The 26064-nt window shown below is 51.9% G+C and overlaps 1 protein-coding gene across 3 annotated transcripts in view; it reads right to left on the minus strand.

Moving 5' to 3' along the window:
- NOS2 (nitric oxide synthase 2) overlaps positions 1-26064 on the minus strand; it is a 41003-nt gene that overhangs the window by 7945 nt on the left and 6994 nt on the right. The window contains exons 1-19 of one of the 3 annotated variants that reach the window (XM_043903144.1): positions 25663-25856; positions 22259-22343; positions 21357-21479; positions 19726-19874; positions 15959-16121; positions 14897-14988; positions 13806-13947; positions 13575-13714; positions 12842-13016; positions 12647-12748; positions 8062-8256; positions 6941-7023; positions 6034-6178; positions 5083-5187; positions 3871-3920; positions 3343-3517; positions 2431-2563; positions 1240-1318; positions 58-239 (exon numbers count right to left, since the gene is read on the minus strand). In XM_043903144.1, coding sequence (XP_043759079.1) covers positions 58-239; positions 1240-1318; positions 2431-2563; positions 3343-3517; positions 3871-3920; positions 5083-5187; positions 6034-6178; positions 6941-7023; positions 8062-8256; positions 12647-12748; positions 12842-13016; positions 13575-13714; positions 13806-13947; positions 14897-14988; positions 15959-16121; positions 19726-19874; positions 21357-21479; positions 22259-22343; positions 25663-25769 — 2425 coding nt within the window. In that variant the 5' untranslated portion in view covers positions 25770-25856. Of the gene's footprint in view, positions 1-57; positions 240-1239; positions 1319-2430; positions 2564-3342; positions 3518-3870; positions 3921-5082; positions 5188-6033; positions 6179-6940; positions 7024-8061; positions 8257-12646; positions 12749-12841; positions 13017-13574; positions 13715-13805; positions 13948-14896; positions 14989-15958; positions 16122-19725; positions 19875-21356; positions 21480-22258; positions 22344-25007; positions 25083-25662; positions 25857-26064 lie in introns of those variants that run through there. The other 2 variants (XM_043903145.1, XM_043903143.1) reach the window with 2 other exon arrangements.

Here is a 26064-nt window from a genome sequence, read left to right on the forward strand (position 1 = left end):
GGGGAGGTGGGAGGATGCTGAGGTCGCCTCAGCCAAGCTCCCCTGCAGAAGGCTCACCATTCTCACAGAGGGTCTCCAGGCACACAGGCTGGTGCGGGTCAGGGCCATCCACCACTCGCTCAAGGATGCCTTGGACCAGGGCCGGCTGGTTGCATGGGAAAACTCCGAGGTGCTCCCCTGGCAGGTAGCTTGGAGCTTGACTGCCCTCACAGGAGAGTTCCACCAGGAGGGTGGTGCGGCTGGAGAAGGAAAAAGAAGCCTCTGATGATGCCACCAGGATTTCCTCCCATGCTCCCCGATGGGTGGGCCAGCTTCCCCAGGAAACATGCCCTCCTTTCACGTTCCTGCCGGGTTCCATGAACACAGGTTGCCGGCATCCCAGGGCTGGGGGCTGATAGGGACTGTGGCTTCTCCATGGGGAGAGGGTGGGCAGTATCCCTCCCGTGCCACCCTCCACAAGAGCTTGGCCACAGACTGCCTAAAGAAAGCATGTCACTGGGAGATATGTGGGCATTGAGACAAAACTTTCCTAGTGTCAGCACAAATCTGGTTCTTATTAGAACACAGCCCAATTTTGCTAATGAATGTAAGGACAGCACAGATAAATTACAGGGAATCCACAACACTGGCTGCCCGGCGGGGAAACGTCCTGCCCTGTCAAAACTTCTCCTGAAAGTTCTTAAGGAAGAGCCAAAGGGTTTGAGTTTCTCTTGCCCTCCTTTTTTTGGTGAAATAGTTAAATCACAAAGGACAGGAGGTGAAGCAGGTTCCTGATTCTCAAGCTGGAAAACTGGCCCACGGTTAATGGAGGCCTGATGTGAAGGTGCTGGTGGCCACAGGGGTGAGCAGTTTAGCTGGTCCTACCAATAGCACCATAGATAAGGCCAGCGGATATGTTTGTTTTCTTCTTTCAAAGACTGACTTACTCTGGTCTTCCCTTGATTAAAATAAAATCTGTGGGGACCTCCCTGGTGGTCCAGTGGTAAAGAATACACCTGCCAACACAGAGGGCATAGATTCGATCCCTGGTCCAGGAAGATCCTATATGCCTCGGAGCATCTAAGCCTGTGTGCTGCAACTATCAAAGCCCATGCACCCTAGAGCCTGTGCTCCACCTGTGCCCCAAAACTAGAGAGTAGCCCCCACAGACAGCAACTAGAGAAAGCTAGTGTGGCCATAAATAAATAAATAAGTAAAATCTGTGGAATTTCACCCCAGAAGTCCTGTCTTCTGCTCTACCTGGACTTCGGACTCTGCAGATTCTGCTGCGATTTGAGCCTCATGGTGAACACATGCTTGGCGTGCATACTGCTCAGGGCTGTGGAACAGAGAGACGGTGAAGTGGCGATGTGGCTCGTGAGTGTTGGCGGGGCAGCCTCCACGCGCTGAGTCGATTACACCCGACATTCCCCTGGGTGTCTCATGGGGACGGTGCTGGGGTTTTCCTTCCCTGCCTTTTTTTCCCACTATGTTTCCCAATCACAGATAAAGACCCTTGGTCTGACAGAAGGTGCTTGTGCTGCTGCTAGGTGCTGGGGAATGCAACTTCGATGCCCGCGGTATGGGGATTTCTAGAGCATCCCATGGCTTGGGATCCACAGGAGAGCATAGTTGAAGCTGAGGATATCCTAAACATGCAGAAACCTGCAGGACCACTGCAGTTATGGTACAAGACAAGAGGCATCATGGGATCCAGCATCGATAGGGGCCATCCAGAGTTCCCGGACCGCAGCCTGGAATTGCCTCTGCAAAATGCCCCTCATTAATACCCCGATGCCACTGGAGCTGGAAGGCCGGGGCCCACATCCCAACTTGGCCTCGTGCCAGCAACTTGTCACACCTCCCTGAACTTCAGTTTCTCTGTCTGTGCTTTCCACTTGGGCTGAGTGTCAGAGATCACTTAGAGCAGGTGGACAAAGAGCCCAGGAGCACCCTTCTCTTTCCACCACCCTCCCAGGGTTTCCTTCTGAATTCCCTTCCTCAGAGACCAGACAAGCCCTGGGCCTTGCATCCCTACAGACTCTTGGACCCAATAAGAGAGAGACGCGTGGTAGCCCTAGACTAGCTGCCTCCATTCAGAGGGTCCTAGTGGTCTCCTTGGGCTTCCCAGGTGGCACAGTGGTAAAGAATCCACCCACCAATGCAGGAGACACAAGAGACCTGGGTTTGATCCCTGGGTCGGGAAGATCTCCCAGAGGAGGGCATGGTAATCCACTCCAGTATTCTTGCCTGGAGCATCCCATGGACAGAAGGGCCTGGCTAGCTATAGTCCAGGGGGTCGCAAAGAATCAGACATGACTGAGCAACTAACACACACATGCACATACACACAACAAACACACAGTGTTCTTGACCACAGGCTCAGGACTCAGACACGCCCACCCCAGCAGGAAGGGCAAACAAGCTCCGCGTGGTGCAGGGAAGCAGTACCTTTGTTGAGTTCCAGAGGCTCTGAGTCCTGCCTGAGCCTGTAGTGGTGTGGGTCCCAGGTCACATTGGAAGTGTAGAGCTTGGGGATCTCAATGTGGTGCTTGCCACTGACATCGAATGTCTCACAGGCTGCCTGGGTGAAGATGGAACAGACCAGTGTTAACAACCATTCCTGTCATCAGCGGCAGCATTACCACCCCTGGGGCTGCTGTTCCTTACAACTGAGCTAAGTGCTTTAATTACTAAGGACACTTAATCTGGTAGGGCTATTATGAAGACTGTATAAAGCGGCTGGTCCTAGCACAGAGTAGCTGTTGCTGCTATTATGAATATTAATAATAACGATAGCATCTCCTTTTATCTGCATGCCCACACCATGAGACAGGTTTGATTGCTCCCATTTTCCTGATGTGGAATCGTGTGGAGGAGACCGGGGCTTGGGAATCATGCCGGCCCCTCTCAAGCTGGTGCTCATAAGCCCCGCTGCGGGGTGAAAGACTTTGCTTCAGTGAGTTTTCTCAGTCAGTGGGGTCAAGCTGCAGGCCCTAAAGACCTACTGAGATAGCCCTGTCTCAAGTTCTCTGTAGCTGGGACACTGAAATGAGACAAGGATGTCAGGAGGTGACCTGGATAATCAGAGGGGGGAAGATCTTAAACCATAGCTCCCCGAGGGCCGGGAAGCATCTTATCTACCTTCTCCCACCTGGGGGACACATGTCTCAGTGGAGCTCTTCTGGGGGCTGTTGGGGTGCAGTAGCGACCTGAGTCCTCCAACCTGCCCACACTGGGATCATGCCTACAGGGCCCAATAGGGGTGGTGAACCCCAGGATGCCTGGCACAGGTGTCTGGGGCACACGCACACCACAGCTTCCCTGCCCATGTGGTGGGGCAGCTCCCAGCTGTGAACTGACCTTGAAGGTTTGCACGGCCCAGCTGCGGAAGGCCTCCTCCTGCCCGCTGAGTTCGTCCCCTTCCCCGGTTGGGGCAAGCTGAGAAGCCCCCAGCTGGGACAACTTCTGGTCGATGTCATGAGCAAAGGCGCAGAACTGAGGGTACATGCTGGAGCCAAGGCCAAACACAGCATACCTGCCAGAGGAGGACACGCATGGAGCCTGGGTGAGCCGACCTGCCACCTGCCCCAGGGCCAACAAGCCATAGGCCAGCCCCCGGACATGTTCATGCCAGCTGGGCAAGGATCACCAGGGCACACGTCCCCTTCCTGTCTTCCCTGACTGCCGAACCTTGTCATCAACTCCCAAGACCAACCCCACCTTGGCCTGCAGACCCAAGAGAGGTACTTGGTTTTCGTGCTTTAACCAATGCACCCTTGAAGACAGGCTCTCTTTGTGCCTGGACGTCCCAGAGAAATCCCCCTCTCGTAAATCCCCAGCTCCATGCTCAGATGGAACCCAGACTCTGGGAGCAGGGAAGGGCATTACCGGAACTTGTTGGTGAGTTCTTTCAGCATGAAGAGGGACTTCTTCAGTTTCTAGAAAGAGAATCACAGATGTCTCAGAACACGATTAATGAGAGCCCTGCGTCTCCTACTCATCCAGTGGCTCATTTGAAGACTGGCCAGATCTGGCAGGACAAAGTCCAAGATCCTCACGTGGAGGTTGGTATATGTGGATCACCTGACTGGGACTCGGGGACAGTTTCAGCCTCAGCAACTCACGGGGGCCTGACCTTTGATGGGGGACCCAGGAGAGCCCAGCCCTGGTGGGGGGGGGTGCTGTCTAATAGCAGGGTATCTCCAGAGGATCTCCTGATGGGGCCTGAGCCTTTCTTCTTGTCAGATTGACAATTGGTCCCATATTCTCCAAAATAACCTTGATTTCCCAGAAACTCAAGATAACTTCCCAGGTGGTGCAGTGGTAAAGAATCTGCCTGCAATGTGGGAGACCTGGGTTTGACCCCTGGGCCAGGAGGGGAATGGTGACCCACTCCAGTATTCTTGCCTGGAGAATCCCATGGACAAGGAGCCTGGCAGGCTATAGTCCACTGGGGTCGCAGACACTCAAACATGACTGAACAACTAACAATTTCACTTTCTTTTGTTTTTTTTTCCAAGATAACTTGAGATGGAAAATAGTGTCAAATCACATGGTAGGAAAATATTCTTTTTTCTATAATTTTTAAATAGTTACTCCTGTTTCAAACATTTTATTTTCTTGTCCTGAACTCTAGGGAAAAATCTCAGATCACTGCCAGTGGAGACTTAACACTTCTCTAATACTTACTTATTACTCTTTTTGAAGAACAAAGTAAGCCATGGTTAGGCAACAGTATCTGGCTAAAATTCAATAACTGTTTGACTTTCATTGGATGTACGTGGGACCACTCTTTGCTGGCTTTCCATTTGTGAGACTGATATAAAGTTTCCTCTAAAAATGAATTTTTGAATTTAAAAAGGCAGGTCAATTTACTGAAATATATGAAGCACGTCATAGGCTTGGCAGCTCGAGTATACACTGGTAATTACAAAGGAGGAAGGAAGGCTGATGGCTAACGTTAGGGCAACCCACAGTGATCGGAGCTCTCACTCCCAAATGCCCTCCTTAGGACATGCTGAGTCCCCAGACCCTTCCCTCCGTCCTCTCGGGCCCTTACCAGCCCCCAGACCCCTGGGCCCTGGGCCCTGGGCCACCCACCTCTCCATTGCCGGGGGAGTCTCCGTTGCCAAAAGTGCTGCTCACCACCAGAAGCAGCTGCTCCTCCTCCAGATGGCTTAGCTGGTACTGATCCATGCAGAGAACCTGCAGGGCACCCAGGGTGGACGTCAGCCCTCGTTCCCCAGGCCGACTCCCTCCACGCCCTCCCCAGGCACCCAGCGCTTGGGTCCCCATCATCAGCTCCATCCCCTAGTGCCTGGCACGGAGGAGGTAAGTACTTAACATGTCCCTGCCAACCGAACCTATTTGCACACAGCATCCTGGGTTCTTCGATTCTCCCACGGCTAGCACATCACCCAGCCCTGGGGGCTCTGCCTCCAAAACACTCCATGTCCCACATCACGTCTCACCACTTCCACCGCTATTTCAGATTCCAAGAATGCGGACATATTTTTCACAAAAACAGCATGAGCGGGTTACAAAATTGCTCAACCCCTTTGGCATCTTGAGAACACAAATGCTTTGCCTGAAGCTAATCTCAGGTGAAATACGTCACAGCCTCAGGTTATAACCCAGGCCAGCCTGAACCCGGGATGCTTCAGTGACTTCAATGATGGAGGCTCAAATCCAACACTGCTAGAAAGAATGAGTCACCCTTAGGGGTTTCGTTTTGTTTCTCTGCATCTTATCCATTCTCTGTGTCCTTCGCCTTTAGCCCCGCACCCCATATAGGAGGTGCTCCATGAATGATAATAAAATTCCTCTGGAACAGCTCGGAGACTTGGCATCATTAGGAACATGTTTCTCAAATTGTGTTTCCTGGAACACTATGAAAAGCTTATCTACTGGGTAAGTTGGGAATCCCGGGACACATATCTCTCCTTCTATCACAGAGTTGCAAAGTATGTCCCGAGGCTCAGAGATATCTAGGAGCAGAGCAATCACTGTAACTCGTCCCAGACTTCCCCACACACAGGCTGAGGTGGCTACCTTGGGGTTGAAGGCACAGCTGAACAAAGCCCCGAGGTCCTGGGCCAGCGTTTCTGATCTCCCTGTCTCCGTTGCAAAGAGGATCGTGGCTCTGACCCGGGATGCCATGGCCTTATGCATCAGCACCGAGGCGAAGAACACGGCTCTGTGGGGACGACAGAGTAGGTGCCAAGTCAGCCTTCCAAAAAGGAAGACGGGGGCCCTGCGCTTACAGCGGGGCAGGTTGAGGGAAAAGAATCCAGGCTTCTTACCAGCTATGGACTTTGTTTCATTCCCCTCCCCTGTTCAACCCACCACTCAGGTCCTTTGGGAAAATAGAGACGAGAGAACTCTGGGGCAGAGGTGGCAGGCGACCCATGGAATTGGGGTCTGGTGGTGCCTGGGGTAAAGACTCCGTCTGCCAGTGCAGGAGACATAATGAGACACAAGTTTGATCCCTGGATCAGAAAGATCCCCTGGAGGAGGGCATGACAATCCACTTCAGTATTCCTGCCTGGAGAATTCCATGGACAGAGGAGCCTAGCAGGCTACAGTCCATAGGGTCGCAAAGAGTCAGACGCGACTGAAGTGCCTTAGCAAGCACATATATCTGGGAACAAAACCCTTTCTCTCTCTTTTTTTAAATAGTTTTAATATGCTTTTTAAAGAAGATTTTTAAAGTCTTTATTGGATTCATTACAATGGTGCTTCCGTTTTATGCTTTAGTGTTTTGGCCATGAGGCACGTGGGATCTTAGCGCCCCCAGCAGGGATCAAACCCGCGCACCCCGCAGTGGAAGCGCTGAGTCCTAACCACTGGACTGCCAGAGAAGGCCCTCCGTCCGAATCTTTTCTCTTTGTTCCCTGTCCTTCAAGGCCTAGAGGGAAGGGCTGCCATTCAGATGTTAACATTGACCGCTCCTACTTACTTGACCAAGACTTTGAATCGAATCTCTCTTCTCTGGGGCCTCCGCCTCTCATCCTGCCAGACGTGGGTTTTCCAGGCCTCTACCTTCAGAAAAGAGGACAGTTATGTAGGCAAGACAGGCCCTGGCTTGGCTCTGGCTTGGAGAGACAGAGGGCCCTTCATGCCCCTCGTAAGTTGGGGGGGTGGGGAGGCAAGCAGACCCTGTCCCCACCCTCTCACTGAAAGCCACACAGGGAAGGGCTGCATCTGTCTGTCTCCCTCAGACTTGAAGCTCCCGTCTGGCACAGATCAGCTGATTTTCATTCAGCTGTCCCCCTGGAAGGAGGGGCCTCACTTCTCTTTCCTTTTGATGTCTTATCATTGGAAGCCTATATAGACTGTATATAATGTATAGTCTGACCTGGAATGCCGTTGAGAGTAGGAAGTGCTGTGACAACAGGCCCACAGTGTCCCAGGCAGTCAGTCACCCTCCTTCTTACCTTTAGAACAAGGAAGCTCCTCCCTAAATCTAACCAAGGTCTTTTTGGACCAAAAAAAAAAAAAAGAGCCCGTTTCACTGGGTGGCAGTTCCTGAGTGTACTCTGGGTAGGGCACTGGGCTGAGCTGTTCCGGGCACCAGCTCACGGGATTCCTGACCACCTCTGCCATCATGGAGCTGACATCCATCTTTTCAGAGATGAGAAAATCAGGGCTTAGATGGGTGCAATGACCCACCCGAGAACACACAGCTAGGAAGTGGGAGAATCACCCCAGATGTATGTGGCTGGGAGCCAGGATCCTCACCACGGTGCTCTGTGACCGTCTACAGCCCCCCTGGGCGGGCAGGCACAATGGGGGTCACCCCCATGAGCTTCAGCTCTCTCAGAGCTTTGGGCTACTAAAGGTACAATGAAAGGTATTTCCTTCAGTCTCACCTCTGTGGAAATGGACAAAAGCATCCTTGAGTGAAGCCCAGAAAGCATTAAATATATGCCTCTGTGTCCCTGATTCTTCCCTGGATGTCCTGCACTAGTGAGCACACACAGGTACACGCAAACACACACACACACGCACACGTGCAGACGCACACACGCTCCCTCCACCCCTGAGTTCCCAAGAGAGTAGAGGAAGCCCCCCTTTTACCTGGTAGTAGTAGAAAGGGGACAGGACGTAATTTAACATCTCCTGGTGGAACACGGGAGTGATGCTTCCAGAAATCGGGGGGACCAGCCAAATCCAGTCAGATGGGCAGCCCCCTCGGGAGCGGTACTCATTCTGCATGTACTTCATAAAGGACTCTGCAGCGGAGTGGTGGTCCATGATGGTCACATTCTGCTTCTAAATAGGAAGGTGGCAAGAAGGTGAGTTGATGAGAGGAGTGAGGAGAGTGGCCGGTGAGCTGCAGGGCTCCCGGATGGACCGTGGGAGGGCCTGGCAATCTATAAAAAGGGAGCGCAATCCCCTGGACCCATTCTCACTGATGAAAATAAATACCCAAATGCAAGGTACAGCCAGAGCCTCTGAGGTGCCCAAGCAGACACAATAGCCATGGTAAGCCCTCAGACCACAGGCTGCCACCCTTGGCCCTCTGGTGGCGGTGTCCAGCTTCTCGGGCCATGCTCACACTCTCCCCAAACACCCAGCAAATGGCTCTCTGGATGCTGTTGAATCAAACCACAGTGCCTTTTTTTTGTCACTTGTTGGCAGAGAGTTCCAGGAATCACCTCCCAAAGGAGTGGCTGTCTCAGCCAAGAAGGAACTAGACATCTCTGAATAGGGCTGAAGCCCTGGGGGAACTACAGCATATGGAAGACAAATAACTACCATGTCCCATGTCTTAAAATTAGAATCCAAGGGGCCTGAGCCTTCCTGGAATGATCCAGCAAGAGCAGCCACATCATCTGGAGCAAGTCATGCAGTCAAGAGACATTTGTTTCATGGAGCAGTTCAAACCTTGGGCTCTCATTAGCTCCGTGACCTTGAGCTATCAGTTCCTTAACCTCAGTTTCCTCGTCTGTAAAATGGGGATGGTAATGGTTGGCACATCATCATGTTGTTGAAAGGATGCAATAAATAAGGGATGTGTTTGGGGGTCCAATCGCTAAGAATCTGCCTGCCAGAGGGAACACGGGTTCAGTCCCTGGTCTGGGAAGTAAGATCCCACCTGCCGTGGGGCAGCTAAGCCCATGCGCCGCAGCTACTGAGCCCGTGTGCCCTAGAGCCCGTGCTCTGGAACAAGAGACGCTACCGTAATGAGAAGCCCACGCACTGCAAGCAGAAAGCAGCCTCTGCTCGCTGCAACCAGATGAAAGCTTGTGCACAACGAAGACCCACCACAGCCAAAAATAACTATTAAAAATCTTAAAATAGTTAACAAGTAAAGCATAAAACATGCTCAGTAAACGTTAGCTGCTATTATTATTTCTATCTACCAGGCACTGCATATAGAGGAGAAAGACGCAGCCCCGTTTCTGCTTTAGATCATGTTCTAACTGGGGGAGGCAGAAGGACCTCAGCCGTTTCACGAAGTCTGACAGAAGCTACCCCGGAGGTCAGAGCAGGTGCTGACGAAGGGCTGACAGGGGCCTGGAGGAGAGATGGGGGAACTTTAGAGACAGCTCCTAAGAGGAGGTGAGTTCTTTAGAGACAAGCTCCTAAGAGGAGGTGAGTTTTGAGAGACGGGTACCAGTTAGGCAGCGGACAGGCATTGCTTGAGACCAGGTCAGGAGGCAGGAGAGGAGCCCGCTGGTGGCGGGACTAGTAGGATCAGCCGCGCCTGGTAAACTTTTACACACCCGGCAACTGGGGGCTTCCCTGGGGGCTCAGACAGTAAAGGATCTGCCTGCAGTGCAGAAGACCCAGGTTTGATCCCTGAGTCGGGAAGATCCCCTGGAGAAGGGCATGGCAACCCACTCCAGTGTTCTTGCCTGGAAAATTCCATGGACAGAGGAGCCTGGTGGACTACATACAGTCAGCGGGGTGGTAAAGAGTCGGACACAACTGAGCGACTAACACTTCACTTTTCACACGGCAGCTCCTGGATGCCAGACCAGTTTTAGGCTCAGGAGCTGATGGTGATGGTGGTGAGATGGTTGTAACAGTAATAAATAATAATAACAACAAAACTGATGCTGGACTTCTGTGGTGGTCCAGTGGCTAAGACTCTGAGCTCTCAATATGGGAGGCAGAGGGGACTAGGTTCGATCCCTGGTCGAGGAACTATTAATATCTAATAGAGTCTACATGCTATAACTAAAAGCTTCCTCAAGCAGCAATGAAGAGGATCCTACATGCTGCGATGAAGACTGAAGATCCCTTATGTGGCAACTAAGACCGGGTGTAGCCGAATACATAAATAAAACAGAAAAAAAAAAAAAAACCCGAATATTTTTTGAGTGTTCACTGTGGGTCAGGGAGTGCAGCTAAACATTTTGCATTGGTTTTCATTTCATTCTTACTGTAACCTAGTGAGGGAGGTACCATTATTATCTCTGTTTTACAGATGAGGAAATGAGCCCAAGTCTTTTGAAGTTGACCCCGAAGGAGGGTCATGGGGAAGTCCTGCCTGGAGACTCTCAAGCAGTGGAGGGACGTGGTCAGCAGTGGTCAGGAGACTGCTGAGGGTCAGCAGATTTTCTGGGACATATCCACATCCTGCCAATGTCAGAGCTGATCCCGGGGTCAGGATGTGTGGTCCTCAGCCTTAGGGCCTTCCCAAGCTGGGCCAGCCACAGGGGGCTCTTCCTGTCTTGTCTCAGAGCTTCCCCATGCCCCCTACTCCCTACAGTCAGGCACGAGCTTGACCCGTCTATAGGGTGACCAGCCCTAGGGAACAGCGCGTGATCATATGTATTTACTGGGTGTTTAAAGTCAGCTCCCACTACTTTCCACAAGGTCAGGGTTTCTGTCTGTTTTGTTCACTGCTCATATTCTTGGCCTGGCCTAGTGCCTGACACATGAAAAATGTACAATAAAACTTCGCTGAATGAATGAATGACTCTCAGCCCAGTGGCCGGGTTTCCAGGACATCTGCCAGCTTTATGGAGATGATCCCAGTTTCTAAAGCAATAATAGCTTCACACGTCCCATGGCTCCTTCCCACAAGCGGAGTGTTTATATGAGAGAGAGCAGCAGATGGGCCAGAGGGCTCAGTCCCACACAGAAACCAGCCTGCTATGTGTGGTGGACGCTGCCCCCCAGATAGGGAAGCAAGATAACCACTGCTCGTGTGGACGTGGGCTCTGGGTCTTTCATCGAGGGAATACATTTTTAGCATCTCCACGTGCCAGACACTCTTCTAGGCTCCAGGGTTAGGGTTAGAGAGACAAGGCCCCTGCCCCATGGAGCCTACATTCTAATGGGGCAAAGAAAGAAAGAAGAAGATGGACTTCTCTGGTGGTCCAGTGGTTAAGAATCCACCTGCCAATGCAGGAGACATGGGTTCGATCCTTGATCCGGGAAGATCCCTCATGTGACGGGGCACCTAAGCCCGCACGCCACAACTATTGAGCCCATGTGCTGCAACTACTGAAGCCCACATGCTCTAGAGCCCACGCTCCACAAGAAAAGCCACTGTGATGAGAAACTCATGCACCACAACTAGAGAGCAGCCTCTGCTCGCAGCAACTAGGGGAAGCCTGTGCACAACAATGAAGACCCAGTGCAGCCAAAAATAAATACATAAATAAAAACAGAAAGAGAAAGATGGACTATATCAGGATCTAATAACAATTGTAAAGGAAAAGAAAGGGTTAAAGGAATAAGAGACAGGATGAAGGTGGGGTGAGCATGCCATTTTTATGATGTCAGAGACGGCTGCTCTGAAGAGGTGATAATTGAGACCTGGCTGAAGGGAAGGAGCTGTTCATAGGATGATTTGTGGCAAGAGTTTTAGGCAGAGGGAAAAGCAAGTGCAAAGGCCCTAGGGTGGGGACCATCTTGGTGAGTCTGAATAAAAGTCAGAATTCCAGTGTGACTGGCACAGCTGTGGAGGATAAAAGCCTGACTGGAGGAGGTGGGAGGTGAGAATGTATTATGAGGTCTTTCAATGGTTTGGGGGCTTCCCTGGTGGCTCAGATGGTAAAGAATCCACTTGCAATGTGGGAGACCTGGGGTTCCATCCCTGGGTTGGGAAGATCCCCTGGAGGAGTGCATGGCAACCCACTCCAGTATTCTTGCCTGGGAAATCCCATGGACAGAGGAGCCTGGCGGGCTACAATCCATGGGTCACAAAGAGTCAGACACAACTGAAGCAACTTAGCACATCAATGGTTTTGCTGTAAATGGAAGTAGAAAAACAAGGTAGTAGCTGGTTAGGGGGAGTATTTGGCTAGTTAGTCATTTATCTCTTTGAGATAGGAATCATTACAGCTTATTGGTCATCAGTAGAAATGATCCAATGGATAAGGAGACAGCTGCTATGAGAGGGTGAGGATTTTCAGGAATAAAAGTCCTTGAAAACTGGGAGAGGACTGCTCAAATGCCAGGATTGATCAGTCTTGAGAGGTAAGGAGTTGCCTGTTGCTAGAAGCATTCAAGTTTACACTAGAAGACCTGAGAGGGCTTGTCTCTGTATCCCCCAGCACCTGACATAAACTGGGTATTCAACACTGTTAGGTGCACAAATAAATGAGCAAAGCCTTAAGGGGAAAATCAAGAATGACATGAGCGGCTGGACCAGATAACCTTCTAACCAGAGTGCCTTCAGACCCACAGACAGTGGACATGCCTGGAAACTGTGGAGCACAGCAACGTTGATCTCAACGACAGCCCGGTCCTTCCAGAGTGAGGCCAGCTTGTGCGTTTCCAGGCCCATCCTTCTGCCCACTTCCTGTAGAGGCAGAGAAATGGGGGTGAGGCGGTCCCTGGGGCCCCACCCGCAGGCCCGCACCTCCAGCCGGCCCAGCTGGACGGCCCTCATTACCTCCAGGATGTTGTATCGCTGGACGTCGCAGAAGTCCCGGACTCCAATCTCTGTGCCCATGTACCACCCGTTGAAGGGGCAGCCTGGGAACTCGAGGCCGCCCACCTCGAGCAGCATGTTGGCCACGGCTGGCAGGGCATACCACTTGAGCTCCAGCTCCCGGAACCATTCGTACCTGGCAGGGAGGCAGGGCTGGTGGCAATGGCGCCTTCACTGCGGCCCATGCTCACCCCCTAATAAAAGCCTCAGAAAAACAGTCAACCAAGAAAACGCCTTTTCAAGTGCTGATCTCTAAGTTCATCCCACCTGGAGAGGTGAATTGGACATAACATGTGTCATTGGCTAATTACGCATTCATTCGTGAGATTTTTCAAGGACTCGTATTAAGCATCAAATAAGTGGCAGGCTCTGGGCTAAATGCTGAGGACTCAACAGAACATAGCCTTTCAAGGCTTCCCCTCCCGGGGTCACCACTTCCCAAGCTCCCAGGGCCCAGTCTACCTAAGCCATTGCTTTCCTGTCCCCAGCAGCATCTTCTCATAGGTCTGAGGCCCAACAAAGCTGCTGAACAGGGTGAAGTGATGGACTTGGAAAGCCAGCCCTTCTGGGCATCAAGCTGCTGCTGGCTGGGCTTTGGGGGAGGAGCAGGGAGGGTCCTGAGGACTGGATCTCTCTTCAGAAAGGAGGGGGCATGCGTGTGAACGCACACTGCCAGCACCCACAGCCTGCTTACCTGGGATGTTCCATGGGCACCTCGAGTATAAGATCAGGGGGGATTTCGAAGAGCTCTGGGTCGTGGCCGTCAGCCTGCAGAACTAGAGGCAACACGTCGAAGCGGCTGTACTTGGGCTTCCAGCCCAGGTCGATGCACAGCTGGAGGCAAGACACGCCCAGTGAGCCTGGAGATCCAGGTCCCTGGGCCGCTCTGGGCTCCGCTCTCACCCGCCAAAGCTGGGTCCGATACCTGTGTAAACTCCACGTTGGCGGGGTCCCCTCTGATGCTGCCATCCGGCATCTGGTAGCCAGCATAGCGGATGAGCTGGGCATTCCAGACCCGGAAGTCGTGCTTCCCATCGCTCCGCTGGGGGAACACGGTGATGGCCGACCTTTCCCAAGATGAGGATGGTACTGTTTGCCACCCGGCTTCGGTGGGGGCTTCCAGCCACCACCCCCCTAACAGGTCCCCCTTCCCTCCCATCTTCCCACTCCCCAGCGCTCTACACCCAAGCTAACTGAACCAAACCCCTGCAGCCCTGAGACATGCCAAGCTCTCGCCAGCCTCTGTGTAGCCTGTCCACTTCCTGACATATCTTCTCCGTCCTTGTCCCTCCAGCTCCTACCCTTCCTTCCAGATCAGCGCAGGGACCACCACCACCCCTCCAGGGAGCCCTTCCCACCCTTCAGGCTGTCCCAGCCCTTTCTGCAGATGGACCGTATCTCTCTTTTAGGCATTGAGTTAGCTGGGTGCTTGTCTAGTGCGAGGTGTAGGTTCATAGCGGGCTGGAGCCTCGTCTTAGGGTCCTACTCACTTCCCACCCCCAAGCCTAGTCCTGGGTTGGGTCCCCATCAGGCAGACACTGAGTGTTTGCCAAATAGAAAAATGAATGAATGACCGAATGAGTTGGCCTTGACCTCCTTGTTTGGGCGGGGGAGGGGGAGGGGGGGGGACGGTAAGGCAGGGGTGGGTATGGATGAGCAGCGAGTCCCCCACCCCCACACCCCACACCACACTGGACCCATCGGCTGCAAAACCAACTTCTCATCCCTTCTACAAAGTGGGGACCCTAACCTTGAAGAGTGAAGTTACCCCCTTAAAGATCCCCCCTGTCTCCTCCAAATGGCTCCAAGTCAGAAAGAAACCAAGGAAATGGGCCACTGATGATGCACTAAGCTCACGGAGGCAGGCTCACTGTGAAGACTCCCTGAAGAAGCCGAGGTCTTCCTACTTTCTTTCTCTCTGGCCTCTCCAGGAGCTTAAACCTGCCTGCATCTCTCGGCTAAGCCTCAGGGGGCTGTGCGGGGCCCCAGCTGTAGCCTTGGGAAAGGCACACGCACCTGATGTTGCCATTGTTGGTGGCATAACGCACGTGTCTGCAGAGGTGTTCGAACATTTCCTGGGCCGTGGAACAGTTCCGGGCGTCGAAGACCTGCGCACAGCCCACCCAGACCACGCCCGTCAAGGACCAGGAGGACAGAGGCCTCAGCAGGGCTGATCAGAAGCTAACTCATGAGGGACTGAAAAAGTTGCCCAAATCCCCATCACCAGAACATCCTGCAGAGGCATGCACCCACCCCCTGCCCCTTCTTCCTTCTTCTGCTTTCCTAGGGGAGCCCAGGTGCCCCCCCACACCCCCCACTTGGAAGACCCTATCTAAACCTAACTCTCAAGAAAACCAGATTCTCAAGCACCATGAACCAGGATTCCCACAGCTTAGTTGCTTTACACATTTCACACATGGCCTCCAGCACATTTCATTATAGCCACAGCCCATTCCATTGGCATGTCTCATCTATTTATCTGTCCAAGTACTTTCACTATTGTTGTTGTTGTTTAGTCGCTAAGTCGTGCCCGACTCTTTTGTGACCCCATGGACTGTAGCCCACCAGGCTCCTCTGTCCATGGGATTTCCCAGGCAAGAATACTAGAGTGGGTTGCCATTTCCTCTTCCAGGGATCTTCCCGACCCAGGGATCGAACCTGCGTCTCCTGCATTGGCAGGCAGATTCTTTACCACTGAGCCACCTGGGAAGCCCACAGTTACCCAGCAATAAATGTAAAGATGATGACTTAGGAGGCTAGGATAAAGAAAATGTTTTCTAAAAGCAAGAATTCAATCAAGGTAAACAACCGGGTCCACAGCAATAATAGCAAGGTCATTGGTTTCATGCTGGCATTTAGTCTCTCAGATTTAACACAAGGGAGAAAGATGGGCTAGAAATCCTGGTGCAGAGATTGGAGTCTAGACTCTGGGGGGTGGGGGTGGGTGTCTGTGAGCCCCCATCTCAAGTGCGGGGATGGAGGGAGAGAAGGTGAGGACCCTGCACACGGTTCAGGGCCCGCCTGCCCACCCCCCAGCTTCCTCTCCCGCTCCTCCCTCCTCCATCTAAAGGCATCGACCTGCAGGTTCGACCACTGGATCCTCCCGATGCAGCGGGGGGCATTGCGCCAGGCCTGCTTGGTGGCGAAGATGAGCTCATCTCCCGTCAGCTGGTAGGTTCCTGTTGTTTCTATCTCCTTTGTTACCGCTTCCACCCTGGCCAGATGTTCCTCTATTTTTGCCCTGCGGGACAGGAAGACATCAGGAAGATCAACAATGAGATGGCTTTAAATGGAGACTGATTGAATCCACAGAAGCAGGAACTGAACGAGGACACCAGGAGGGCAAGATGTCGCTCATGGAGACCATCCCCTCCAGGGCAGCTTCATGGGCATGCGTCCAGGGCACCGAGCTCGGCAGGGCCCCACATGGGGCTTAATGCTCTGCTCTGACTGTCTTGAATTCTCAATCATTCATGAACAGGAAGCCATCTTTTTATTTTCACACTGGGTCTTGCAAGCTACATAGCTGGTCCTGATCCCACCGGCACCCTTCTTGTTTCAAGCCGCCTTTTTTCTAGTCACACACATCTCAGTGAGGAGTGCAATGCTTTTCAATGGTCTTGCAAGACCCAGACCAGCATCCATCAGGCTGCAGCCACATCCTGCCCCTTGGCCAGGGGAGCACCCATCCACCTTCTCTTGGTTAAGAGATGAGTCAGGTCTTCCCCCAGCACTCCTCTGCACAGTCACTAATGAGCCAGGTCCTGGGCAACACCACACATAGTCAGGGTCCCACTGAGTCTGTGACGGAGGCGTTTTTGTGTCCTTGTAGTCGGTGTGTCTGGAAGGTTAAGTACTGGCCTGGAAATAGAAGTGTGATAAAAAGCAAGCCCAAGATTCAGACTCGGGTTGCCCCAGTGCCAAGCCCAGGCTCTTAACCTTCTACATTCCACCCTGGGGGTGGATCGCAAGCCCAGAGATGTGGAGGGCCTGCCCACACTTTCCTGGTCAGGTCCAGACAGGGACTGGCTCTCAGGACTCAGCCTTCAGGGCCCCAGGGCGGTTCAGGGAGGTGTCCTCCGCAGTGTAGTCCAACATCGCAGGGTCTCCGCAGCAAGCTTTCTCAAACCTGGTGTCACTCAGCCAGCTCTCCCATGCGAGATTGCCAAACTGGCTCCTGCCCTCCCCTCCCAGGCTTGTAAAAACATCCCACAGCCAGGAAGGTTTTGAAACACATGCACACAGAGCAACCTTGAGATTTCCAATCAGCACCAAAGACATCTGAAAGTGCAACAAACAAAACTATTTAAGGAATGAACTCTTGATTAAGGAGAGTGGACAACTCAGGACAAAATGGCCTTTCAGTGGATGAAGAGTGTCTCGACAACTCTTCCTTGATTAAAGAAAAAAACTCAAAGACAAAACATTATCTTCAAGGACACTCCTCGCATAAGGGACTGCTGGGTGAGGTTGAGGCTGCCCCACCAATGGCAGCCCTCCCCCCACAACCTGCAAAGCTTCTAGCAATATTTTTCATTCTGCATCCAAGCAGGAAAATAGTAGCGACTACCACAACAATGATGCTGCCAACATCCTTAGTAGTGTTAATATGTGACTTTTTAAGAAAAGATTACATTTTCACTCAATTCCTTTGGAGTTTTACATTATACCGTTGTTTTCAAATAGTCACATTTCTGAGGCACTAAAATGCTATAATGCCTATTAGTTCTGAAAAAAAGGGAGTGGCTTTTGGCATCAGTAAACTGGCTTTGGACAGAATATTCAGAAAGTTATCATTTCTGACTATACAATCCTTCACCTACGAAAGACTGAACTGGCCCAGGTGTGAGAATGGGCTGCCATCTGTCACTCACACCCCCGAGACCTCTTGGGGGAAACCAAGACACGGACTTGTGACTGTGAAAACTTCTTCCCTCTGTGAAAAGCAAATGGGTTTGAATAGCTATCATCAGCAGCCCTGTAGCTTCCCCAGCTAACCACCCCCCAACTGCCTTCCAAACACGAGCAGGAACCCCTTAGGTCCAGCATGAAGCCAGAGCCTTCAAAATCAATGAGCTGGATGCTAGAGCATTGAGTTTTAAAGCAAGGGCTCTGGCTTAAAATGCCTGAGTTCAAATCCCAGCTCTGGGACTTCAGAGCATGTGACTTTGAACAAGTTACATCTCCTCCATGGGCTCTGGCTTCCTTGTCTGTAGAGCAGGTAGAGTAATAACGGTACCAGTCCCAAAAAGCTGTGGTGAGCCTTACGTACAAGGCAGAGTCCAGAATATACCTAGCACATCAAAACAGTGGCCCAGTGAAGCCCACTGAGAAAATTCCTGGGGGCTTCCCTGGTGGTCTAGTGGTTTAGAATCCACCTGCCAATGTGGGGGACATGGGTTTGCACCCTGGTCTGGAAAGATCCCACATGCTGCAGGGCAACAAAGCTCGTGTGCCACAACTACTGAGCCCACACGCCACAACTACTGCAGTCTGAGCACCTAGAGCCTGTGCGCCGCAAAAGTGAGAACCCCACGCACCCCAATGAAGAGTAGCTCCTCAACTAGAAACAGCCCATGCGCAGCAATGAAGATCCAGGACAGCCAAAAGTAAAATAAATAAATCTTAAAGAAAAGAAAATTCCTGGGCCCTGAAAGTCTTCTTAGTCAACAACCAAGCGGAAAACCTAAGGACCTTGGACCTCCCAGTGACAGAGCATTTCTGCAGAGGTTTTATTTACACAACACAGGCGGTAGCAAACCCCTGACGGAGTTTTCAGTCTACTTAGAATTGCCTCCGGAGCTTTTAGAGAACAAGGATGTCCGCCCCCTCCCCACTTCCTGAGAAGCTGATGCCCTTGCCCAGGGGACCCTGGCATCAGTATTTTACAAGGTCCATAACAGCAACTACTGTGCAAGCAGGCTGCAGGATCACTGGCCCCAGAAGATAAGGACCTCCTTCATAGACTCAAGGTCCCTTCCAGCTCACACACTGCAGGCCAGAGCCAAGGGGTGTGGCATCACCAGGAGCCAATCTTTCTGCTGCAGTGGGTCCCAGGGTACTTCCGTGGCTTGCTTCCTGCAGTAAAGTGCCTTGTGGGGCTGCATCATAAAAGCCACACTCCCCTCCCAGCCCATAAAACAGCAAATCCATTCCCTCGGCCTTTCTATCTTACAATCCCTTTGCGCATTTTTATTTTAAAGATATAAATGGACTTAAATTAAGAGCCATATATTTTATGCAACTCAGAGATACAGATCCCCACAGAGAACAGTGCAAAGAGCTCTCTCCAAGTCAAGCGGCCTGAATTCCAGCTGGGACTGAACTCTAGCTGCTACTGGGCTTCCTGACTCACACCTGGAGGTGGAGGGCTTGGCTCATCGGTCTCCAAGGTCCCTTCTATCTCAAACATTTCATACTAAAAGGTTTTGCATATCGACTCATTGCTTTGCACCAGGATGCTGTTTCAAACTTATTTAATCCTCGAAACAATCTTAGGAACGGTTTTATCATGACCCTGCTTTGGACCTATGAGGAAGTGGAGATGCAGAGAGGATCTATTTGGGAAACAGATTTCCCAAAAACACAGAACCAGCTACTGGTTGAGCAGAATCCAAACTCAAACGTTTAGACACCCGACCCACATTTTCAACCACTACCGCCATGCTCCTTTCTCTTATGGTTTTGAGAACCTATCCAAGGTCTTTTCCCTGAAAAGCTGTGTCTTAGCCTTGGATTCACTGCAAATCTGGGAAGGGAAGAGGTTTGGGGTCAGAGGGAGATGGCAGGAGACTAGAGAGTTCAGGGGAGGGAGAGAGAGTGATGCTGAAGGAAGCGAGTCTTACTCTTTGAAGGAGCCGTAATACTGGTTGACAAATTCGATAGCTTGAGGTAGAAGCTCATCTGGTGGGGTTGGCTTGTCCCGGGGTCCTATGGTCAAACTTTTGGGGTTCATGATGGATGCCAGGCAAGACTTGGACTTGCAAGAGAGATCCTGGAAAGAAAGAAGAGGCAGTGAGGCTGACCGCTTGGTTCCTCGGCACAGGCATTGATGGCCATCCTCTTCCAGGGCCAACTCTCCTGGCCACCTCCTTCTACTCTGGCTGTTCCAGCTCCCCACCACCCCTCTCTACCTCTGTGGCACTTCTTCCTTGGGGTCGACCAGGCTTTCCCCCCATCCATATCTCCTCTCCTCTGACTGGCTGAATACCACGGACTGTGGGCTGGGGCTGCCTCCCAGCCAGCCCCAGTTGTTCTATAGTCACTCAATTGTGTCTGACTCTTTTGCAACCCCAGAGACTGGAACCCTCCAGGATCCTCTGTCCATGGGATTTTCCAGGCAAGAATACTGGAGTGGGTTGCCATTTCCTTCTCCAGGAGGGTTTTCTGAGCCAGGGATCGAACCCGAGGCTCCTGAGTCTCCTGCATTGGCAGACAGATTCTTTACAACTGAGCCCCAGCCAGCCCCAGACCCAGAGCAAAGTCAATAGTTCGAATGCTGGGAACATCTTGACTATCTTCTCATTTAAAGAAGCTGATACGACTCCTGGGGACAAACTACTGCTGTTCAGCCAAAATGAATTGAGAAGGTGCAAATCCCAAAGTAGGAGATGGCACAGAAAAAATACTGACAGAAAGTACACCCATAGGTGAACAGTGGTCATTTCTGGAAGGTGTGGGAAATGATTCTGCTTTCGTGGCCTTGAAATTTTCAATCCTTTCCTACTTTACAATCACAGAATGCATATAAACTTAGAATAAGAAACCTAGAAGGTAAGAAGCCTTAAAGGGCACTTAGTCCAACTACTCACTGGATTCTTGGAACCCCTCTCCAATCTCCCTATCAAATAGCACTTGAATCCTTTTTGTGACAGGGAGCTCACTACCTTATGATGTAGTTCAGTCCAGCTTTGGGCAATTCTGTTAGAAAATTCTCCCTGATATAATGATGAAATCTGTCTCTCTGAGAAACAATTCATTTGTTCCTATAATTCTTTATCTCACCTTCTGGATTATCCATCATCCCTGAGGTAGGGGGAGGGAGGGTGGGTGGGAGGGTGGTATGAAGCTAACAGAATTAGCATCATTTAGTCCTACTGTAATTCATGAGAAACAAGAGTCTCTGTTCCCAGTACCCTTTGCTGAAGCAGATGGCTGTCTGGTTTGCTGAGGGGGACATCTGTTTGATTCATTAACAGCCTTGATGGCTTTGCCAGTTTGGGACAAAAGGGGTTCTTGAGGGACTTCCCTGGTGGTCCAGTGGTTAAGAATCTGCCTTGCAATGCAGGGGATGCAGGTTCAATCCCTGTTTGGGGAACTAAGATCCTACATGTCACAGGGCAACTAAGCCTGCGTGCCACAACTACTGAGCCCACACTGGAGACCGCATGACATAACAAAGGTCTCACATACCCCAACTAAGACCCAAGGAAGCCAAAAGAAAAGAAAAAGGAAAGTAGTTCCTCAGACTGCTCACCCCTTTGGCCTTCTGGTGAAGCGTGTCTTGGAAAGTCATTCCGCTGCCCCAGTTTTTGACCCTCACATGCCGTGGACAGGCTGATGGGGGTGCGTCCAGCTTGCCCAGGGACTCTGGAGACGTCTAAGAGGGAGGGAAAAAAAACCAGGGGTTTCCAAGTGCCTCCGACCCCAGGACCGCAGGGGTCTCTCCCGCCCCGAGGCCCTGCTCGGGCTTCGGGTGGGTGGGGAGCTGTGGGCGGGAACACGGGTAGAGCTGTCAGCAGCTCCTCCCTTTCCGGTAGCCAGGCCACCTGGGCCAGAGTCTGCTGGGAGCTCCAGGTGCCTGGGCCACTGGCCAGGTTCCTGTCCTCATCCAAGAGCCTGCCAAATGCTCTCTCAGGGGAACTGCAACAGGAGGGATTAAGGGGTCTACACGGCACAGATTACCATCACAGCTGCTAATCTTGAGAATAAAAAAACGGGACAAGGAAGAAGGGATCATGGCCTTCAGGCAGGCACTGAAGAATATGCAAACCAGTCCTCTGCCCACCTCTGTGGAACACTAAGGGCCAAAGCACATAGGGAAGACAGAACCAGTGGACCAGAGGCTGGGGCCAGGGTTGGAGGCTCACCTGCCAAGTCTGGGATCACTTCTGAGGGTCTCACTGACTCTACGAGTGGTCTGCTCCCTCCCAGGTCTGCCAGCCCACACAGGCAAGTCACCCAGATGCCCACCCCCGTGGGGGGCCACCACTCCTGATCACCATGGTTCACCCCCTCTCTCCCAAAGCTCTTCCTTGCCCCCACCTGTGTCCCCGGGTTTCTACTCACTGCCCAGATCCCAGCGTCCACCAGGCTGCCCAGCCCGCACCTGCTGGGCGAGGGAAGAAGGGGCTTCCCGCACCCGAGTGACTCACTGACCTTTACCGTCCCCGTGAGGGGCTGGGGAGACTCATTCCGGTGCTTGCCCGGGCTGTGACGTTTGGGGTCATCCTGTGTCACTGGACTGCAAGAGGAAACAGCTCTCATGAGATGGAGTGTCCGAGGGCAGAGAGGGAACTCTACCAATGGACTATAGTGAGTCTGACACCAGCATCTATGGCCGGCCCTCATTTGACGAAGTGGGGAGTGAGGTCTAGAGGGTGGGAGTGAACGTCATGGTTTCCAGCCAACGTGGTGGAGGAGGCAGCCTCTGCACCATCACCACCCAGCTTCCTCTTCTCCCCCTCACCTGGCCCCCCAACAAAACCAAAGAGTCAAGAGGGGAGCTGAGCCAAAGCTAACAGGCCAAAGGGTGACCCACAGAAGCTCTGTGAAGATGACTCCCTCAGAAGCCAAGTACAAACAAGGTACAAAGCGGAGCTGGCAGAGAACAGCTCCTTCAACCCTGCCCTCCCAGGCCAGCAGTATTGCCCGCCACCCCACCCACTCCCTCTTTGGGACTTAAGCTTTTTTCTTTAAAGCACTTGGTTCATCCTGGTTTATTTATTTATTCTAAAATTTTATTATGGAAAATGTTAAACAGAAACAATTAGAGAGAAGAGTGTAATAAACCCCTGTAAGCCTGTCACCCAGATTCAGCCCAATTAAACAATTAATTGTTGATAATTAAACAATTATCAACCCACGGCCAATTCTGTTTCAACATTACTCTCCCAGACCCCGCTCTCATTTTAAAGCAAGTCTGAGACATCATGCCACCCATAAATATCTCAGTATTTCTGGAAGATAAGGACACTTAAAAATATATTGGTTATATTTGTTTAAAAACAACAGATTTAAAAGCATTTAACTTGGGACTTCCCTGGTGATCCAATGGCTGGGACTCTGAGCTTCCAATGCAAGGGGCCCAGGTTTGATCCTCTGGTCAGGGAACTAGATCCCAAATGCCGCAACTAAGACCCAGTGCAGCCAAATAAATATTTTAAAAAAGAAGAAGAATTTAGCCTATCATTTGAAGAAGAAAAAGGTAGCTCATTTTCCACCTTATACACATTTGTGATGTTGGAAAATGACAAATGAGTGTATGGTGCTTTGTTATTAGAAAAAGTAATGACGTTTACATCGAGCTGTGCTGTGCTCAGTTAATCAGTCGTGTCTGACTCTTTGCAACCCCGTGGACTGTAGCCCACCAGGCTCCTCTGTCCATGGGGATTCTCCAGGCAAGAATACTGGAGTGGACTGCCATGCCCTCCTCCAGGGGATCTTCCCAACCCAGGGATCAAACCCAGGTCTCCCACGTTGCAGGCAGATTCTTAACCGTCTGAGCCACCAGGGACAACTGTTTACATTAGCATTATGTAATTAACTACATATATTATATGGTTGCATTGTATGATTTATAACTATAAAGAGATAGTGTCCCTTTAAGAGAAAATGAGTATGTATCAGAAAGCATCTTCATTCTGATTCAAGTGATTCAGGGGGCCTATACCACGCCTTCCCTGTGACTGGCTATTGTCACCCCACTGATCTGATCTGGTGTGCCCCGCCAGAAAAAAAGCCAATACAGGGTAATCTGGACACTCAGGACAGGTAAGCCATGACTGAGTAGTCATCATGGGGCTGCTTACACGGGAAGATGTTTTGAGGCTGGGGTCCTCAGGGAGGCAATGCCTTACTGCTCTGCTCATGCTCTCACCATCACCCGCTCACCCCGTTCCACCGTTTCACTCTTGTTTCCTCTCCGTCACTTCTGCCTGGTGGAATGGCATCACTGACTCAATGGACATGAGTCTGAGCAAGCTCTGGGAGTTGGTGATGGACAGGGAGGCCTGGCGTGCTGCAGTCCCTGGGGTTGTAAAGAGTCAGACACGACTGAGTGGCTGAACTGAACTGATAGAACTGGAGAATCTGCGATGCTTACTGGGCTACAGTAACTTTTAGATTGAGAAACTGTCCCTGTTCACTTAGCAAAACCATTGCCCCCCCAATTTAAAATGGTGGGGCTTCCCTGGTGACTCAGATGATAAAGAATCCACCAGCAATGCAGGACACCCAGGTTCAATTCCTGGGTCGGGAAGATCCTCTGAAGAAGGGCACGGCTACCCACCCTAGTATTCTTGCCTAGAGAATCCCATGGACAGAGGAGCCTGGCAGGCTACAGTCCGTGGGGTTGCAGAGTCGGACATGACTGAGCAACTAACACACACTCACACACACATTACCTAAAAATCCACTCTACCAATGGACTATAGTGAGTCTGACACCAGCATCTATGGCTGGATTTTAGGAAGCATCCAATTTCTTCACTATTATAAACAATGCCTCAAACGCTATACATGACCTGATGACTCTGTGTGTGTGTGAGTGTGTGTGTGTACAAAGGCATAGAAAAACACCTGGAGAGGGGAATGCAAGTAAATATTAACAGTGATTAGCACTGATAAGATCACAGATGATTTGAATTTTTCTTTGTCCTTGTCTGTTTTTTCCAACTTTCTTCAGTGACCGCAAATTCCTTCCGTAATTGGGAAATTTCTTTTTAACATGAAACATGAATATACGAAGCTATGCAGAGTCTCCTTTCTCCCCTAGTAAGCGGATTTCTTTGGGTTAGTTGCTGGAAGATAAGGGTTCACCCAGAAGCTGGGTGAACATATCAAGGTTCTGGAATGCGGGCGTTCTCAGTCGCTAGATCGTGTCTGACTCTTTGGTTCTGGATACTTACCGCCAAGTTATTGCGGTGCCCATCCAGACACTGCATTTTGGCTAAACCCACAGCTGTGCTGGGTCCTGCTTGATCCTTCGCGGGAACAGAGGACCCTAAGGATCTGGCATCAGAAAGAAAGCTGAAGCGCGGCCCTTGTTCAGACCCAGCACAGCCCACAAGTGCTCGAGTGACAGGACGCTGAGGTCAGAGCCGCAGTCGGCGGCTTCTTCCGGTGCTGATTCCCTTGTGGCCCCACCTGCGCCAGGCGCCCATCTCTATAAACGGGCGCTGGGGCGCCAGGAGGCGTTCTGGGAAATGGATCTTAACTTGTAAAACAAGAACCTCCTTGCTCTCTAAACCTATCTATCCTAACAGGTCTTGCAGCCCCGGTGCTGGAAAAGCTAGAAAGCTCCCAAGTGCACACAGCCCGCACAGTCTGTGCACACAGCCCGCACAGACGCCTCTCAGGGGTGCATCTGGGTCTTTGTGGCTACTCAGTTGCAATCCCTTATGCGTTCTACACCAGGAAAAACTTTCAAGTAAATCCCCGTAGGAATCCTACAGAGCGAATATCCCAACCCTCCTAATTTCCCCGGAAAGCCGAGGCTCAGAGAGGCTCGGTGCGCACCGGGGTTCGCCTCCCTCCCAGGGTGGACCCGGGCGCGCGCAGTACCTGGCTCGGCGCGGGCGGCAGGCGGGCTGCGGCCGGAGGATCCTGCGGAGGAGCCGGCAGAGCCGGGGCCGGGCGGCCTCGCACGCGACGCCCAGCCCCTCGCGCATGGCCCGGCGGTGGGCGCAGCTCCGAGGGCGCCTCGCGCCCCGCCGAGCTGGCCCCTTTATTGCCGCCGGATCCAGCAGCCCCCGCCCCGGGGCGGAGCGAGCCGAAGAAGCAACCTCGACTCGGTTTCATCCCGAGCCTGGATCCTGGCCAGAGTGTCCGCTCGGCCGGCGGCCGCCTGGTCCGGGCCGGGCGCCCCTCGCCCTGCGCCTCCGCTGCAGCGGGCGTCCGCGGGAAGGTGTGCCTTGTGGATGCCACCGGACGGTCTCTGGGCTGAGACTCTGGCCTTGGGTTTGT

The sequence above is a fragment of the Cervus elaphus genome, chromosome 5, assembly GCF_910594005.1.
Source record: "Cervus elaphus chromosome 5, mCerEla1.1, whole genome shotgun sequence".
Taxonomy (NCBI): domain Eukaryota; kingdom Metazoa; phylum Chordata; class Mammalia; order Artiodactyla; family Cervidae; genus Cervus; species Cervus elaphus.